This window comes from Aythya fuligula, chromosome 7, assembly GCF_009819795.1.
Source record: "Aythya fuligula isolate bAytFul2 chromosome 7, bAytFul2.pri, whole genome shotgun sequence".
NCBI classification, from domain to species: Eukaryota; Metazoa; Chordata; class Aves; order Anseriformes; family Anatidae; genus Aythya; species Aythya fuligula.
Window position 1 is genome coordinate 33,175,883 of NC_045565.1, and position 18,363 is coordinate 33,194,245.

General features: G+C 41.6%; 1 protein-coding gene across 1 annotated transcript in view; it reads left to right on the top strand.

Annotated features, from left to right (window-relative positions):
• Positions 1 to 2,056: 2,056 nt before the first annotated feature.
• Positions 2,057 to 18,363, top strand: part of LOC116491360 (deleted in malignant brain tumors 1 protein-like) — a 112,329-nt gene continuing 96,022 nt past the window's right edge. Inside the window, exons 1-4 of the mRNA XM_032191240.1 lie at positions 2,057 to 2,120; positions 6,797 to 7,102; positions 7,284 to 7,307; positions 9,122 to 9,427. Coding sequence (XP_032047131.1) covers positions 2,057 to 2,120; positions 6,797 to 7,102; positions 7,284 to 7,307; positions 9,122 to 9,427 — 700 coding nt within the window. The remainder of the gene's footprint in view (positions 2,121 to 6,796; positions 7,103 to 7,283; positions 7,308 to 9,121; positions 9,428 to 18,363) is intronic.

Here is an 18,363-nt window from a genome sequence, read left to right on the forward strand (position 1 = left end):
CAAGAGCTTTTCCACCTTGTTCTCTACATATGATGGACCCCAGACCCTGAGCAGGACGTCTCTTTAGATTCCCGAAGGCTTAATCTTTGGAGTTATTTCACATGTTCTCCTTCTCCATTGAACTATTAACAACATTTGTTGACTTTTCAATGTTTTTAATCTGGCTTTGCTTTTATTTAAAAAAAAAAAAATATTTATTTTACCAGCTCTTCAGGTATATGCAGCAGCTGTCCCAGCTTATTTAACAAGCCACCTCCCTTAATTCCATCAGTTCTTCTGAAGTAACTGTTTCTTCCATCTGGCTTGCAAAACCATAATAAGAAACTGCCTATATTTACAGAGTCAATGGACTGTTTGCATGTCTAACAAAGTAACTTTTTACATGTATTTCTCCTTTCTGCTGTGACATTTGTTCTTCCTTTCTCCCTTTTTCTTTTGACTCTTCTCTGCTATATCAGGTTGGGTGTTGGCTGTTCTATGCCTGGACATTTAGGTTATGGGTTTCATGAAACATGAGAAACATGTTTCTGAGTTCTTGAGGTGTAATATGTCCGCCAATCAGTGATGACACCAAACGTATGTAAAACTAGCAACAGAAACAAACAGCATGTCACATCTTTATTTACATTATTATTATTATTAACAATAATAAATAATGATAATAATAATAACATACACTTCTCTAGATAAAAATTCAGATTTTTTTATTAAAAGAATAACTAAGGCCCTGAGCCACTTGATGACCACTGAAGATAGCCCTGCTTTGACTTGCAGGTTGGACCTCCAGAGACCTCTTCCAGACCAAATCTTTTGGAGTTTCTGGAGTTTTATATACTGATCAAACATTGTCAAATTTAGCAGTGCTGTGCAAAGGCAGTTTCTTCGGTGGGTACTCAGGTCAAGTGAAGAATCATCCATGGCCTGAAAAACAGCTTCTCTTCATAAAAATCCATTATAGGGTTCCACTAGATTCCATTATTTATTTGTTTTCTTAAATATGTTCCAAATTCTAGTGTGATGTCTATGTAAAGGAGTCTGTAAAGTCTTAAGAGCTTCAGAGACAGAATGAGGAATGAATTTTCAGTTATTTTCTATGCTTACCTCTATCCCTGGACTTAAATCTTTCCACAGAACCAGGAGTTCTTGCAGTTTAACAATAATCAGTGTATGCCAGAGAATTTTGTCTTGAGTTTGTGACAAAATTTAAAAGATGACTTTGGTGGTTTCCAATTTGCAGTAGATGACTTGCAAAGCTTAAATTTAATGCCTTAGTCTCACTATCCTAGTGAAGATACAGCCCAACAGAGCATGAACAGGGAAGACCAGAAAGAGATAAAATGACTTTCTACTGAATTTCTACATGACATCTACTAGGACAAAAATACTCACAAAAGTAGTCTAGAGGGAATTCAAAGCAACTCAGTACCCTGGTTCCAAACTCTTCAGTCTCCCTAAAGTTAACCAACATGTAACTAATATTTGGGAAAGATGTGATGGTAATTTGCGTGATATTTGACTCAGTCCCTGAAACTGTAGATTCACAACAAATTTAAGGAATTAGAGATGTGATGTTTGTCTCAGCAGCAGGTGGGTATGTCTCCCCAAGGGAGGCCAGGCCAGTCAGAAAGGTCTCCATAAGCCCCTCCACTGCTTCTTACCATGCTCTTCCACTTCTCCATATGCAGTAAAAAAAAAAGGAAGGAAAACCACTCCGATCCACTAAACAGACTTAAAGAGCAACTTTGGCTCAGATACCATCCAAAACCAAGAATGTTACATCAGTGACAGAGGGATGGAATGGAAAGATAGCAGCTATTGGAAGCACTTTTCATCTCTACCTTCTCTGAGGAAGGTGTCAGGTGTTGCCATCTTGCAGAACCAGGAAGCTATAAAAAAGTTGGGTAACAAATCAAGCATATCGTCATGTGTTAAGGAAGTACGAGTAGCAAGGGAATGTATTTGATATTGATTTAGTGAGGGGACACGTTGGGCTGCTACACCCCTTTAGAGTCTCTGTCTATAAATTCTGGTTCCTGCTTTTACCAGGAGCTCCGAGATGGCTACTACCATGATCTTGTCTTGGATGGTAATGATGGGTCTTCATATGCAGCTGGATGCAGGTAAAGAGTCCCACTTCTGATCAACTTCATGGCTATATTTTACATCAAGCTAATGTTGAGATTTAAAGGGAAAAGAGGATTAAATTTAGTAGCACTTCTTAGCTCAGTTGAAAACTGAGAGCAGATCAAACCTGTCAGGTGAGAAAATCGATAGTTATGTCCATTATTTTAACAGTTTCTTACTGGAACTGCTTAGTGAATTTCAACTTGTCTTCTCACCATTTTTTCTAAAGAGGTTAGTAACGGAAATTCAGATAAATACATTGTAAAGCCAGTGATAAAATTTTCTTAATCTTTGTATTTGAGTAATGAATTTAAAGATAAATATGCATTTTCTTGGTGAAATGCATGTTTATTTTAAAGGATGTGAGGTGCTCTTTGAACCATGCATTTTGTATTTGATTAAGTTTGTTGGTATCAATTACACAAATATCAGTGGGTCTCATGGGAGGGAGGATGGTTGCCCCAAAATCACTTGCACCTCCTTTTCCATGTGAGGCTTCCCTGGCTTAGCAGAGTGCCAGGATGCTGCTGTGAGAAACAGGCTGTTCCTTTTCAAGCAGCTGCTGTTGCATTCTTTGTGCGGGAGGAGGGAACAGAAACAGATCAAAAGCCTTTGCAACAGCTGCTATTTTTCCATCCATTCCTCTTTCAGTTGCAAAGTTCTGTCTTTAATTTGACTTTTTGACTTTTTTGACTAATTTGACTTTGGACTGATTAACTGAAAGCAAAAACTTATTTTCCCTTTCTGTGTTACCCCCCAACTCTACACAGTGGAAGGAAATAGTCATTCAGTGCTGGTTCCAGGTTCAGTTTTTTACTTAATTCTTCCATAAATATTTGAGGTGCATTTAATGACACTGAAAAGTGAACTGGAATATTGATGTTCACCTCGAAAATGCTGAGTTGTCATTTAATCCTTTTATTATCATCCAATTCATTTAGATTTAAAGCCTTGCATGTGTGAGGAGCAGTGTGGTGAGAAATTCAGAAAGTTCCCCACTCACTGGATAAATTACATATCTCCCTGTCAGGATCCTCCTTTACATCCTGTAATTACTTTACGTAAACTGTGTGTTTAAGGGCCAGTGTTACAGGTCTTGTTGTACACAGTATTAGTCGGTGATTTCCAACTATCAGGCTGTCCATGGAGCAGGATTTTTATCCTTGATGGTAGCTGGACCTAATCTTTATAAATCAGCATATCCCTCTGTCAGTGTCACTAGGGTATCCTGTGCATGCAAACTTCCCATGTACATTAATTACCTTAACTCACGTATTGTTCTTTCAACTTTTTTTTTTTTTTTTTTTTGTTGGCTGCTTGCAAATCTGCGGTTTGGACACCAGCATCAATACCTCCAACAACAGGTAACTTAAAAGTAATACAAAAATGCACAATGTTCATAGAGTTGACCTTGCTAAATATTCTCTCCAAGCTGATGCTTGCATTTGAAAGCCTTGCTAATCCAGTTGTAGCAAACATAGTCACCCTACCAGTATAGGCAGGTGCCCTTCAGACTGGGCTCCCAGATGGTGAAATGTACAAATACAGAACCAGCATATGCATGCACTTCAGTTTCAGCATATAACTGTATATATACATCAGTCTTCTCCAAGAAAGAATGCATGTAATTGCTCCAATTACCTTAAATAAATCAATGTTTGATCTAAAACCTGAAGATAATAAATGACATGTGAAAAACAGCCTGTACAAAGGTATCTGAATGTGTAGAGAAAAGTTATCCAGAGTTTGAACAGACAGATATTTTCACTGACTACAGGTCTGTACACTGGTTTCTGGTGACTTGTACTCAGACTGAGCAGGACCTCACTACTGCTGTGAAATTAATTTTGATTGTAGGATTGTTACTGTCTCCTGATCCTATAGCCTAATTTTTTCCTTGCTCTGCTGTGCTGTCATCTTACCAGACTCATCAGCTCAGTATTTTTTTAAAACTTCAGTTCTTACAAAGTAATGTAGTGACAATATAATTAAGGCAATCAGTTTTGTTTCTGGAACTGAAAGTAATAATTAAATTGACAATTATTAAATTACAATTATTAAAATGAGTCAAACGTTAAAACAAATATATTCATTTGGAAACCCTTTTTAAAGAGCCACACTCACCTGTTTTAAAGCTTTTAAATGTTTCTCTGTTAATTATGCTTTTTCTAAAGGTGAGATTTTAATCTAATATGCAAATCATGCACAAAAAATGGAAAAATTTACTCTGTAATGGGTACTTGCTGAGTTTATTGGTGTTGGCTTGATGAGTTTAATTCCAGATGCATTTTTGGAAATGTTTGTTGATTTTCATTGGCATGCATACCAGTGAGATGACTAATAATAATAGTATCCAGCCATGTAGATTTTAATAATTAATAATCTGAATTATTTAGTAATTAGTTTATAGTTAGTAAGTGCTTGAGTTTTCCAAGCTTAAAAATTTCTACATTAATTAGCAACAGGTAGATAGGCATTCTCAGTGCTTAGAGAACAGCATTTTGTGGAGGACTTTCCCAGTTACCCCTGAGTTGTTTCTAAACAGTTGCCAGCAGAAGCCTACACCTTTCTGGAATACACTGCTAAATATTCCTGTACATAAAATGCATGTTCACTTTAACAAGACTAAAGAATTATCTAAGACTGTAGCTTAATTTGAATGAAGCGATTCTTGAAAAAAAATAAAATAAAATCACAATTCTCCAAGGATGTTTGGAGAGGTGTCAGCCATGATGCTGGCAGGATAGTGGTGGTCTACGCGCTGTCCCTCTCACAGGGTTTCAGTAACCCCATAAAGCCCTACCTCAGAACAGCTGAGCTCTCTAGGTCACGTTAAAGGAAGCACTGGAAGGAGATAGCCTGTTAGCCTGTCAGTCCCCTTTCCCACAGGTTGTCCTCGATCTATTGGTGCCACCTGGAGGATTTTCCATAAGGTGTATTGTGCAAAACCCTTATCAGGGACTGATGCGCTGACCTAGAGTTTATGTCACCAGCTGCAGTGAGATATGGATGAAACCAGAAAAGGTGCTGGAAGGAGGTGTTTTTTTTTTCTTGCTATGGAGAAAAAAAATTGTTCATAGGCTATTCCCACAGAAGAAGCAGAGCCATCAACTTCTGATCATATCAAGCGAAAAACAACAGATATCTCAGAGAGGTCCTTTCACTTAACATGCATATGGAACTCTCCAGGCCAGTTGCACATGAGAAATTTGTGTGGAGTCACAAAGAAATTTGATAATTAATGGGGGAAAAAAAGTCCTGAAGTCTACAAAATATATATATTAAGAAAAATAATAAATATTCTGGAGCTTTCTCAGTTTCTCAGACAAACGTTTCTAGAGACTGGGGACGTATATTACAGAACTTTCAAATTACACTTGCTTTCTCAACCACCCCATAGTGTATCACGTATGTTTCTTTCTTCTCTAGAAGAAGCAACAAATACAGCTTTCCCATCAACAGGGGCTGTTGGGACCATAAGTGTTTCAGCTAGGTCCATGCTGACTGGGGGTTGCTGGTTTCTGTGTAAAGGGGCTGTTCCCTTTCTGAGGGCTTCTGGTAATGGGGTGCTGATTCTGGGATAGCATTTTGGAGAAGTTTTCAATTATGTTTGCTTTCTAAAGCAACCCATAGAGTAACGTTTGTTTTTTCCTTCTCCAAAATTAGGAATAGATACAGCTGTTCCAACAACAATCCAGCCCACTGGAAGTAAGTAGCATGTATAAGATTTATTTTTTCTCTCTCTCTTTTTTTTTTTTTTTTTTTTTTTTGTAATGATAGCAATCACTTTAGATTTTCCTAGTCCTCTTTGTTGTTGAGCAGTAATTTGTCCGATGAAGAGGCTTTTGTGCTTGCTGTTTGTTGGAGCTGGGGAGGTGTGAGTGCGTGTAGTTATTTGGAGGGCCTTTATCATAGAACCATTAGGGTTGGAAAAGCCCTCCAAGATCATCTGGTCCAGCCACCCCCTACTACCCCTATCACCCACTGAACCCTGTCCCCATGCACCACGTCCAGCCTCTCCTTGAACATCCCCAGGGACGGTTCCGCCACCACCTCCCTGGGCAACCCGTCCCAATGCCTGGCTGCTCGTCCTGAGGAGAAATGGCTCCTCGTTCCCAACCTGAGCATCCCCATGCACAACTTGAGGCCATTCCCTCTGGTCCTATCGCTAGTTACCTGTGAGAAGAGGCCGACCCCAGCTCCACACACCTTCCTTTTAGGGAGCTGTAGCAATGCGGTCTCCCCTGAGCCTTCTCTTCTCTGGACTAAACAACCCCTGTGCCCTCAGCCGAACCTCACAGGACTTGTGCAGGGCCACAGAGCAGGTGGTGAGCAAGGGCTTCCCCTGCAAGATCCCTTTTGACTGGGAATTGTCTGGGGTCTCTCGGGAAAGAGCACAGTGTGTTGACAACTCCCAAAAGATTTATCCTAATTTTGTTCTTCTCTCTTTTTTTCCCTACTGCTGCTGCTGCTGCTCCCCATGTGCAGTCATAGCTGATGGTGAGTCTGCCGGACAGGGCGCTGTGGCCCCATGCACTGCAAAGCACGTGCCCAATGCTGCCCCAGCCTCGTCACCCACCAGCGGGGAGGCCGGGACGGGGCAGCCAGCCCTATGTGATGCTGTGGGTGGCTCCCGCACACGCCTAACGCAGCATCTCGTTGTCTTTCCAAGAGCTGGAGCTGCGTCTGACCGAAGGGCCTGACCGCTGCGCAGGCAACGTGGAAATCGACTATTTTGGAATGAACGCAAAAGTGTGTGGCTTCCAGTGGGACATGAACGATGCTCAGGTTGTGTGCAGGCAGCTTGGCTGTGGCTCACCTGTCAGCGTGATGGACTATTTCTCCTCAAGCGATTCGTATCCGTGGTACCAGAGGACCGCGGTGGCTTGTGACGGCTCTGAAACCTCTTTGCTGTTTTGCCCTTCTGACTACGTGTCCTCCGAATGCCAACACGGGACTGCTTCTGTCATCTGCTCAGGTAGGATGTTATGTTGTGGTGGTGTTTTCCTGAAGGGACCTGGTGTGGTGTTTGTCTGAGGTTAGTCAAAGCTGGCCAGCCCTTGCTGTGTGCTGTGCTGCAGGTTTGCATGTGTGTCCCTGGGGTGAAGCCAGGATTGCTAACTACTAGTGCCTCACACCCTCTGGTTTTCTCCTTTCAGATTCAGAATTCCGAGTGCAAAATGGTAAGCAGAGATTTCTCTTTGTATCCGTGTTATCGGGGGGGGGTGCTCTGTGTCCATCAGAGCAAAGGACTCAGGTGTGGGCTGCAGTTAAAGAAACCGGGTAACCTCCTTGGTATTCAGAGAGACGTGGCCTCTGCCAGTGGTCTTTTGGGATGTAACAGCTGCTTCACGTGGCAGAGAAATTGTGTGCTGGTCCGCTGTGTAGCCTGGTGGCTATGACCTTGAGCAAGTCCTGGGGCTGTTGGGACTGTATCCGTTTCACTCAGTCCAGCTTGGTCAGAGCTCTGACTGGGGGTTTCTGGTTTCTGTGTCCCAGACGCCTTTTGGGGAGGTGTTGACTCGCAGCGACCTGTTCCTCTTAGTCAAAATGTTCCTCGTTCACCTGCTGCTTTTGTCTGCAGTGCCAGATAGCCCCAGCTCAACTCTCATTCTGCTTTTGGTGTCGGGCACATCTGGAGGGGCTGGGGCTGCACAGCTCCTGTTGGTGCTTCCCGCTGGTGGTGAGGCCCCAGTGAGGGAGTTTTTCTGTGCAGCTTTCACAGAACTTCCGTGAAAAGGGGCTGTTCCCTTTTCTGAAGGTTTCTGGTAATGGGGATGCTAACTGGGACAATGTTTTGGGGAAGTTTTGAATTATGTTTGCCTTCTCAAGTAACTCATAGAGTATCACGTATGTTTTCTCCTTCTCCAAAATAAGAAAAAACTATACCTGTTCCAACACCAGAGCCCTATGGAAGTAAGTAGCACATATAAGATTTTTTTTTTTTTTTTTTATAATGATACCAATGGCTTTAGTTTGCTCTAGTCCTATTTGTTGTTGGGCAGTAATTTGTCCGATGAAGAAGCTTGTGTGCTCACTGTTTGTTGGGTCTGGGTGTGTGTGAGCGTGTAGTTATTCAGAGGGCCTTTAGCAGAGCCACAGAGCAGGCAGCAAGCTGGGGCATCCCTGGTGACCGTGCAGAGCCAGCTCTGGGGTGTGTCCAGGGCCAGTTCCCTGCCAGGCTGGAGGAGATTCCCCGCAGAGCCCGGCAGGACAGCCCAGAGCTCAGCCCTGGTGGGTGCACAGGCCTCATAGCCTGCAGGGTCAGAGGTGGCAGAGCACAGGATCCAGTGGGAGATTTGGTGGGACTGAAGCTGGCTGGGCTTGGAAAGATTATGCCCATCTCCGCCGGGAGTTTGGGGGCTGCTTGGACACCTCAGGCAGCGTGCATCACTGCCAGAAAGAAAGGGAACTTCTTCCACTCGTGCTGTTGACTGGGGATTGCCTGGGCTCACTTAGGGGAGAGAAAAGTGTGCAACTTCCAAGGGATTGATCCTAATTTTAATCTTCTCTCTGTTTTTTCCCTGCTGCTGCTGCTTCTCCCCACGTCCAGTCATAGCTGATGGTGAGTCTGCCTGACAGGGCGCTGTGGCCCTGTGCATTGGGATGTGCATGCCCACTGCTGCCCCAGCCTCATTACCCACCAGCAGAGAGACTAGGAAGGGGCAGCGGACCCTATGTGGTGCTGCGGGTGGATCCTGCTGGGATTCGGGGCTGGATGTGCTTGTGATGCAGGTGGGAGGGAGCCTGTGCCCTTTAGTTCCTCTGCCTGGAATCTGAGAGCTGGAGGCAGAGAGCACAGGCCCACGTGGCCAGCAGTGTGGTCCTGGCCCCCCTTGGCTCTCCTGGGGCATGTGGAAAAGGGCTTGTGGAAAAGGATCTCTGGGCTCCTCTGGACCACAGGCACCATTTGCTTTCTCATGCACGAGGAGGCAGAGGTCTCTGCCTGGAACGAGAGCCCCACACACCTAACGCAGCATCTCGTTGTCTTTCCAAGAGCTGGAGCTGCGTCTGACCGACGGTCCAAACCGCTGTGCAGGCAATGTGGAAATCGACTATTTTGGAATGAACACGAAAGTGTGTGGCTTCCAATGGGACATGGAAGATGCTCAGGTTGTGTGCAGGCAGCTTGGCTGCGGCTCACCTGTCAGCGTGATGGACTATTTCCCCTTGAGTGATTCATATCCATGGTACCAGAGGACCGCGGTGGCTTGTGACGGCTCTGAAACCTCTTTGCTGTTTTGCCCTTCTGACTACGTGTCCTCCGAATGCCAACACGGGGCTGCTTCGGTCATCTGCTCAGGTAGGATGTTACGCTGTGGTGGTTTTTTCCTGAAGGGACCTGGTGTGGTGTTTGTCTGAGGTTAGTCAAAGCTGGCCAGCCCTTGCTGTGTGCTGTGCGTTTGGTGTGTGTGTCCCTGTGGTGAACCCATAGTTGTGAGTGCCTCACACTCTCATGTTCTCTATTTTCAGTCCCATGACTAACAGAGCCCCCAATGAAAGGTAAGCAGAATTTTGTTTGTATCCATCTTATCAGCGATGTACTCTGTGTCCTGGCTTCAGGTCTGGGCTGCAGTTAAAGAAACTGGGTAACTTCCTTGGTATCCAGGGAGGCACTGCTATTGCTAGTCATCCTTTGGGATGTAACAGCTGCTTAATGTGGCAGAGAAATTGTGTGCTGTGTAGCCCGGTGGCCATGCCCTTGAGCAAGTCCTGGGGCTGTTGGGACCATATTCATTTCACTCAGTCCAGCTTGGTCAGAGCTCTGACTGGGGTTTTCTGGTTTCTTTGCTCTGGAAGCCCCTTTGGGGATGTGTTGACACACAAAGTGTAATTGCTCTTAGCCAAAATGTTTCACCTGCTGCTTTTTGTCTGCAGTGCCAGATAGTCCCAGCTCGACTCCCACTGTGCCTCAACGTCAGGTACGTTTGGAGGGTTTGGATGCTCTGATTACCTCCTGCCTCTGCTGAGGGTCACAGGCTCACAGAATGGTTGTATTTGGAAGGGATTTCTAAAGGTCATCTTATCTACTCCCCTTGCAAGTTGCCTATAGCCGGTTTCTGAGGACTATGCCTTGGCCTCTTGACTGTCTCCAACAACGGAGACTCCAACATCTCTCTTGACAACCTGTGCCACTGCTCAGTCATCCTCACAGTGCTGTGTTTCCTTGTGTTCTGATGGAACATATGCACAGCATCAAAGGCAGTGCCCCGATGGAATGTCTCAAGTTTATTTTGGGGTGTGTGTGGATGAGAGTAGGCAGAGGAACTGCTTGGTCATGGCTGTAGTCAATGAGGAGAATGTTACTGCTCATAATTTTAGGGCATATTCTTCTTCATTTAATAATGAAGAAACAACTAGATTACTCCAAAAAACCCTCAGATTATTCCAAAATAATAGTGCAGGTGAGTTCTCATCCAGTGTAGTTAAATATGTCTGTAGTTGAGCAACAGTTATGCAACTTCTTATCAGTTATTGTTTTCTACCATTTCATGTGTATGGTTATTCTACTAATCATTATTTCAGTTGATCATTTTAGTATAATATTTTAGGATGGCCCATATTTCAAATTTTTATTCGTTCACATAGTTAATATTAGATCAATTAAGTGAGACAAAGGTTCTTCATGTTTGCTAGAAGCTGAAATTAAAACTTAAAGATCTATTTAGAATACATCTATTCTAGACATATTTGGAAATATATCTATTCTAGACATATTTGGAATATAATTCAAAAGATTTACACATTTATATTTTCTCTGAATAGCTTCAGCCTGTACTGAAAAAAAAAATCCTAGAAATCTATGTTTATTTTCCCCCTAAACTTTCTTAGATCTTGATTCATCTGTTAGGATGCAAGTGATCTATATATAAATACTGTGTTCAGTTTTGGCTTCCACACTACAGGAAGGATATTGAGTTGCTCAAGTGTGTGCAGACTCTACCAACAAAGCTGATGAAGGGACTACAGAACAAGACTTATGAGGAACAACTGAGGGAATTGTGTTGTTTATTCTGGAGGACAGAAGGCTGAGGGGAGATCCGAAAGGAGGTTTCAGTGAGGAGAGTATCAGTCTCTTTTCTTAGGTGACAAGTGATGGGCTGTGAGGAAATGGCCTCAAGTTGTGCCAGGGGAGGTTTAGGTTGGATATTTGGAAAGATTTTGTCATGGAGAGGGTGACTGAGCATTGGAACATGTTGCCCAGGGAAGTGGTTGAGGTACCTTGGATGTATCAGAGTGCAAGAAGTAGATTAATATTTAAATGACATCTAGAATGCCATTTTCTCCCCATTTTTTATGTTTTGGAAATAACAAGATGAGGAATCAAATGTAACCAGGACCTCTCATCCTTCCTAGAACCAGACTCTTTTGGCATCCTGGAGAACATGAATTCAGCTCCTGCTCCAATTGGTATCTCTCATACTCCATTTGTTACTGCTGTCATGGCCCTGACAGCTGCTGTTTTCACTCTTGTTGGTTTCTTTTGAAACACAGTGAAGAAATCAATTCCATATCAGATCACATGAGATTTGATAAACACCTGCAGCAGATCACATTGGTTGAGTAATTTGATGGATTGAGTAATGTCCTTGCATTGAGTAATCTCCTCGACAATTCAAGATTAAAGGCTTTCTGTGGTGACAGATAACCTCATGGGAAGAGATGGGCTTGACATAACTCAGCACTGAATGAAGCCAGAAGACCAGCAAAGGTTTGCAGCCAAGTAACAACCTTCAAATTAGTCAGTTGACACCTACAATATTAGGCTGTCAAATCTTAACACTCCATCTTAATCAGCTTCCTCCTCTCAAAATGGATATCTGGCCTCTGCCAGTGAAAAATATAGCCTGGGTTGTGGGGAACCCACATGGCCAATTCTTGCTCCACACCAAACAAGAGTTTGTTTCTAGTTTCCTCAGATGTAAATTAAGATCAATAGCCCTTCCTTTCCACAGGGGAGTTGTGAGTCCATCAGACAATGTGTGCTGCATGATAACCAGTAACAGGACCTACCTAAGTACCTCTGAAAGGCAACAGATATCAGAAAGGCTCCACAATAAATCATGATGCGATGTGTATATTTCAATTTACCCTTCAGGCAAGGGTAGGACTATTGAAGCTTCCCTGCAATGTTTTCTGTTGCTACTACAGTCAGTGCTAGTAGGCAAAATATTTGAATACAAGTATTGCTTTAATACTTTAGTAAGATTCCTTTTAAGTCCTGTTCTATCACTTCAGATTTTCTGAGGTGGAGATGAAATTTTGCATGGCATAATCAAATATTCCAGATGGAGAAAATTTTATGCAGATAAAATACCTAGACAAGCATACATGACTGAAAAAAAACAAAAAAGAGAGAGAGAAATGATTCTTCCAATTGCATATGGATCCTGATACATAATGTCTGGATATTTTGTGACTAGTTCTTCAGGAAGATTCTTGTTGAGAAAATGTAGATTTGAGCTACTTTCAATTATGGCTGATTTTCAATATAAAATATGTAATCACCAAATCAGGAAGGCAGTGTTTCTAGCGTGATATTTCTGTTTTCATTCCTGCAACCATCTTTGCATTTGAACTCAGAAGTTTTCCTGTTTCAATGAGCATCATGTAAAATAAAGATTTTTTTCCAAGCAACATGCTGTGTATATATGGGATTCTTCTGTAAAAACACAGGCACATGACATACCTGGGTTCTGGAAAAATCCAGGAAGACCTTATATGTCTTCCTGGTCTAGAACCTTATTTGTCACTGGTCCAGATCTTCTGTGAGATAAGCCCTGCGTAATGTCATACATCTGTGGCTTACTGGCTAACACAGGTACATCTGTAAAACTCATACAAATCCTTAACATGCTATTACCACAATGGGAAAATTATAGCCTAGCACTTTACTCTCAAACAAAGGCAATTCTGGAAACCAACTTGAAAGTCCTTTGTTTATTTTTCTTTGTCAACGGGTAAGGTCAAATGAAGTCAGTATAACTTTTTTAGGTAACAGCATAGCTCTGCCATATGCAACGGTGGCGATTCATCTGCTGGAAGGAAAGACAGTTAGCAGGTGCAACAAATGAGCATCATTAGGGCTTAATGGGGCTTAATGACCTTCCCAGAATGCAGTGTGGAACAAACATTTTGGCCATCACAAGAGAGCAAACAGAGCGTTGGTCCAAGAGTGCCAGTTAGGGCGTCTCCTCCTCCTGTTTTCCCAAGCAGCAATAAATGTTGTGGATGGTACATGTTGGACCGAGATACCAGGAGTTCCTCCTCTGCTAGCCCATCGGGGGCAGCTTCTGAGAATATCTTTGGAGAAGCTGACTCTAAGAAGTGCTGTACTTCCTTGTTCCTTGCCTGCAGGTGCCTGCATGAGCTGGACTGTGCCTCTAGAGACTTTGGCACAAAATAGGATGTGTCAGAGGCAGAGCACAATGCTATTGGCAGTGAGGAGCACCTCATTGGATCCCTTATTGCTGGGCAACTTTGGTTTGATGTCTCTGGAACATGCGTTTTTGTCTTTTATCACTGCATTGCATGTGTTCGAGGCTGGCTCCGGGCTGTGGCCAAGGCAGATAGAACCAGCCTTTAACGGCTGCTGTTAGGGCAGTCCCTTTTGAGTCGATCGACCTTTGGTACCTTTATTGCAACATTCAGATGCTTAGGAAAGTGAAGAGAGCAAAGCCTTGCTTTTTATTATTCCTAAGGTTAACCTGCTTAGGTGTATCTGGGGGAGGAAGCTGTAAATGGGCAAACTGAGCTTCTGTTACAGCCTTCCTGCTTTGGAGCATGTTCAAAACTTCTCTGAGGAAGACACCTAGATCAGCATTCAATGTCTTTTGGCTCACCGCTGAAATAGAGTAATTGCGTGCTGCAGGGGATTTTTTTTTCCGTGGAAGGTTTCTGATGGAGAAGGAGATTGAAAAGGTGGAACTTAGACTGTGAACTGGACTGGTTGAACATTTGATGATTCATGTGTACTTAATGCTTAGGACCAAAGAATATGGAGTAGCTAGAGAGCTATAATAAATTTTTGGTTTTGTTAAAATACAAACCAAATTGCCCCCATAATTTCCTCCTCTATTAAATACTGCTGGATGAATGGAAAAGATATGAGCATCACTACAGCCTTATTTACACTGACTTATTTGCACTAGGATCTGAAGTTTTCCTCACTATTTCTTAGTTATGTGTTGTTAAGTCTCATAGTAATGTCTTGTGCATCTACATATCAAATCTCAAATTTTAGGTGAAGGGTATAGTTGTTAAAGCTCTCTTAGTAAATACAAATAATGGTTGGTAATAGTTAACATCTACTCTTACACTCTTTTAAATCATTCTTACATGCCCTGCTAATGCTTATTTGAAAAGGCTCGTGTTAATGTTTATTTGTCTTTCAAAGCTTTTTGTCAGTTCAAGGAAAACTTATATTATTACTGTTCTTAGCTCAGGTTCTTGGTTCAAAACTTCACTAATTTTACTACAAAATGGGGTGGCAGCTACAAGGCGTACAATGGAATAAGTCAGTGGCTCTTGTATTTTTCCCTTTTTGAAAGGATGATTCATGCATCCTTATGACAAGACAGAGTGAATTTATAATATTATTGTATTCACACAAACCAGGCAACACCAAAGGCTGCTGCGGCACAATGAAATCCTCAGGATAGAAATATAGACCTTACAGGGGGCGAGATGTATGCGATTCTTGCAAAACCTAACTTGCAAACACAAAGTATAATCCTTTTAGGATATTTGTTTTAAACAATTCTATAGATCTTCACTGTTTTTGGACCATATCTGTTGAGTTTGCAATCAATCTAATAAAACTGAATGTCAGTGAAAACCATAACATATTTTAATCGCTTCATTTTAGGGTGCATACATCACCTTTCCCTCCCTTCTGATGTTTTTTTAGAAAAGTAGAGCAATACAAAATTCTTATCTAACAAGGATGTACTTGCAAGGTCCAAGGTGACTGGGTTAGAAAGCTAAAGTCCTATCGTCAGGTTGTGAGCATGTGGGCCAGTGAGCATAACTCAGCTGAGGAATTGTGGTTGGCCAGTGCTTGGCCCTGCATTATTCTATGGCCAGCTTCTAGGCTCTCTTCTTTAAACTTGGCTGCTATTTAGGTGATGCCAAGCACAGGCTGGATCCCATTAGACCCCATTGCTTGTTCTAATTACCTGAGAGCACTCGTGTTTTGTCTTCATACTAACGTACAAAACCTACTGCTTGAAATTGGTATGGTCAAGCTGAAGTTGTGCTGGGCTTTGTAGAAAGGCATTTAATAGGCTGGCTTGGCCTTTGGAAGTTTTCCAGTGTAGGATCTTGAAGCATGGTGCCCTCAGTATGCACCATCGTTGTGAAAAGTATGAACCGAGGACATCACCTGAGCCATAAGCATTTCAGCAAACATCTTCATAATGGATTTTGAGAAGTATCTTGGAGGCCTGGTTTTGCAGAGAGGTAGGCAAACACTTAACTATGCTCAGTATTTCCAAAACTTTCAGGAGAAAATTGTTGCTAATTTTAATGTTTAATTTTAATTGTAATGTTTAATTTTAATGACCTACATTGGCTCCCAGTTAAGCTGTGATTATGTATTGCAACATATAATGCAGCATTAAGTGTGCAAAATTGACTTCACGAGGTGTGGTGAAATTTGTTAACTTCCTTTCCCTGTCTACACATTTTTATATAATGCATAGTAATGGGGAGGCAGGGGAGAGGAACAGGTGTATTTATACCTTTAATTTAGTAAGTACAATGCTCCTGTTGCTTCACAGAGTATCACATGTGAGGCACCTACCATATTATAAAAAGCACATTTCCAGACTGGCAGAAATGACCCACACAGTTAGGCGTGAAAAAAGAAAGAAAGAAAGAAAGAAAAAAAAAAAAGAAGTTGAACATACTGCACTTTGCACTCCATCCTGATGCAGTGGAAAATAAGAAATAGATACAGGTCAGAAAGCAGGGCCATGTTGGACTAAGTATTAGATTGGAGATATGAAGAAAAAAATTTATTGATTTTTTTTTTTTTCCATTGGTGACGATTTTAACTATTAAAAATACACATTCCTAAGTCAAACTGCCACAAGAAGTAAAACCAAACATTTAGGGAAATGTTATTTTGGCACTCAACTTTGATTTGTCATTTAAAGTGGAATTATATTGTTGTTAATCTTGCAAAAGAAACGCAGTCATATTCAGCTGTCATATTTCTTAACACAATATTTTTCATTGCATTTCTTCATTACACTTACCGAAGTTCAGAACAGATCTAGTTTTCTAACAAGAATTATTTAACTAGATATTGATTTAAAGTATTTATCGTTGTTGGTGATTGACAGATATGCCCCAGAGCTGAACAAGTGCTTTGGGTCGATATGTTTTTTAGTTTCAGTTCCATTTCCTGCAACAGACGTACCTAATTCTTCTTCATGCAAAGGATTTATAAGTGACTTATTATAGAATGTGTTAATAAATCCTATTGTTAAAAAGTATTACCAGACGTTAAACTTCCTACAGTCTGTACCAGTCACCTTATCAGCATAGCACCAGGTTTGATTATCTTTCTTGAAGTCTGAAAGACAATGCCTTGGCCATGCAAGTGGTCTTCCTAGCCTTGCATGGCTCCATTAACAAGGTCAGGAATTGTGCAAGCTCTTCTTTGGAAGAGATGGATGTTTTGGAGAAGTTCAATTTTGAAAAGATGGTATTGAGAATAGAGCTGTGGAAAATTTAGATAATCATTCTTCTGTTGGGAGAGGTCTGTAAATCACCAACAATTTCACAGCAGGTGATATTGCTGCTTTGGTGACATGAACATAAGAAATCTGCTTATTGATTAGTGATAGCTATAAACAACCTCCTCACACCTCACATTTCAGTCAGCACTTACCAGAAATGCTAATTGCATGGATTTTTTAAGAAGAGAAGTGTTAGCAAGGAGTTTATGTTTTGTCTCAACCTTACCTCAAGAGACTTTTTTTTTTTTTTTTTTTTCTTTTTAATTGAACTTCCCGTTGTTCATGATGACTAGCTTTTCTGGTTTGTTTTGGGGATTTTCTAATACACCTCTGCCTATATAGGTGGTAGGGCTTGTTACCCTGGCAAAAATCCAGTTGCCCTGCTGAAGCTCAGTATGTGCAAGGATGAGAGCCTCCCCTGTTCTTCTTCCAGAGCTTGTCTGAAAGCTTTTAAACGCTTGGGTCCTTCAGCTGGGAAAATCGAAACCCAGTAATCTGGACTTTTCCATTATGACCCTTGCTTTTTTTCTGCTTTTTAACCTCTGAAACAAGATAAAATCCACGAGATACAGCTCTGGGCAGCACAATGTAGATATCTACTGTGCAAGCTACCAGTTAGGAAATCTTGGGGAACACCTACGTAAGCTGGGCTGATAATGAAAACCAGCGCTGGCCATCACTGTAAACTTATCTCTGGGAATCAAGACTGTTAGTCCTGCTGGGTTCTGTAGGGTCAAAAGAGTTAAGTATTTGTAATTTTTTTTTTCCCCACTTAAAACTACAGGTGTTCCTCCCCACATCTGTATACTTGAAACAGAGATATAATGAGACATGGGACTGGAATTTAGTATGACAAATAACAGAAAGGAATGCTTACTCTACTAGCTTTTGAATTTCCTCAAGTACCACATGTAAAAAAAAAATAAATAAGCACACTATTTTTTTTTAATCCAATAATATTTCCTGCAAATAAAATGTATTATTTTTAAGTAGCTTAATTCATCTCTTTCTTTGCATTTTTATGTTTAATCACAGGATAATTTTTAGATGATGACAAGCTCTGGCAGGTATATAGGATGAAGGGAATGTCCTTGACAAAGATACCATGTTGTGGTGAGATAATTAGTTTTAATGAGTTTTTCCAAGTTCACAAAGTCATTGAAAGTCTCTAGAAGTAAGCTGTTGTTGTCGTGTTCTGAGAACAAAGGGAAAAATCTGTCTAGTTAAAACAAGACATGGAAACATGGTCTTGAAAGGAGCTGGAAAGGTTAAAATCTTCTAGACAAAATGATTTATGTGGGTTAATTTCAGCTTTCTCTAGGAGTTTGCTGCTTAACAGTTTGAATATGCTGTAAAGTAGCATAAAAGTTGAATAACCTGCTGTAAGTGGGTTGGTGCTGGGAAGTAATCACTGTGCAACTACTAAATGTGTGAGGAGTCATTTCACAGGAGACTTCCTGCTGTGATTTTGGTATGTGCAGTATAAAGTAGA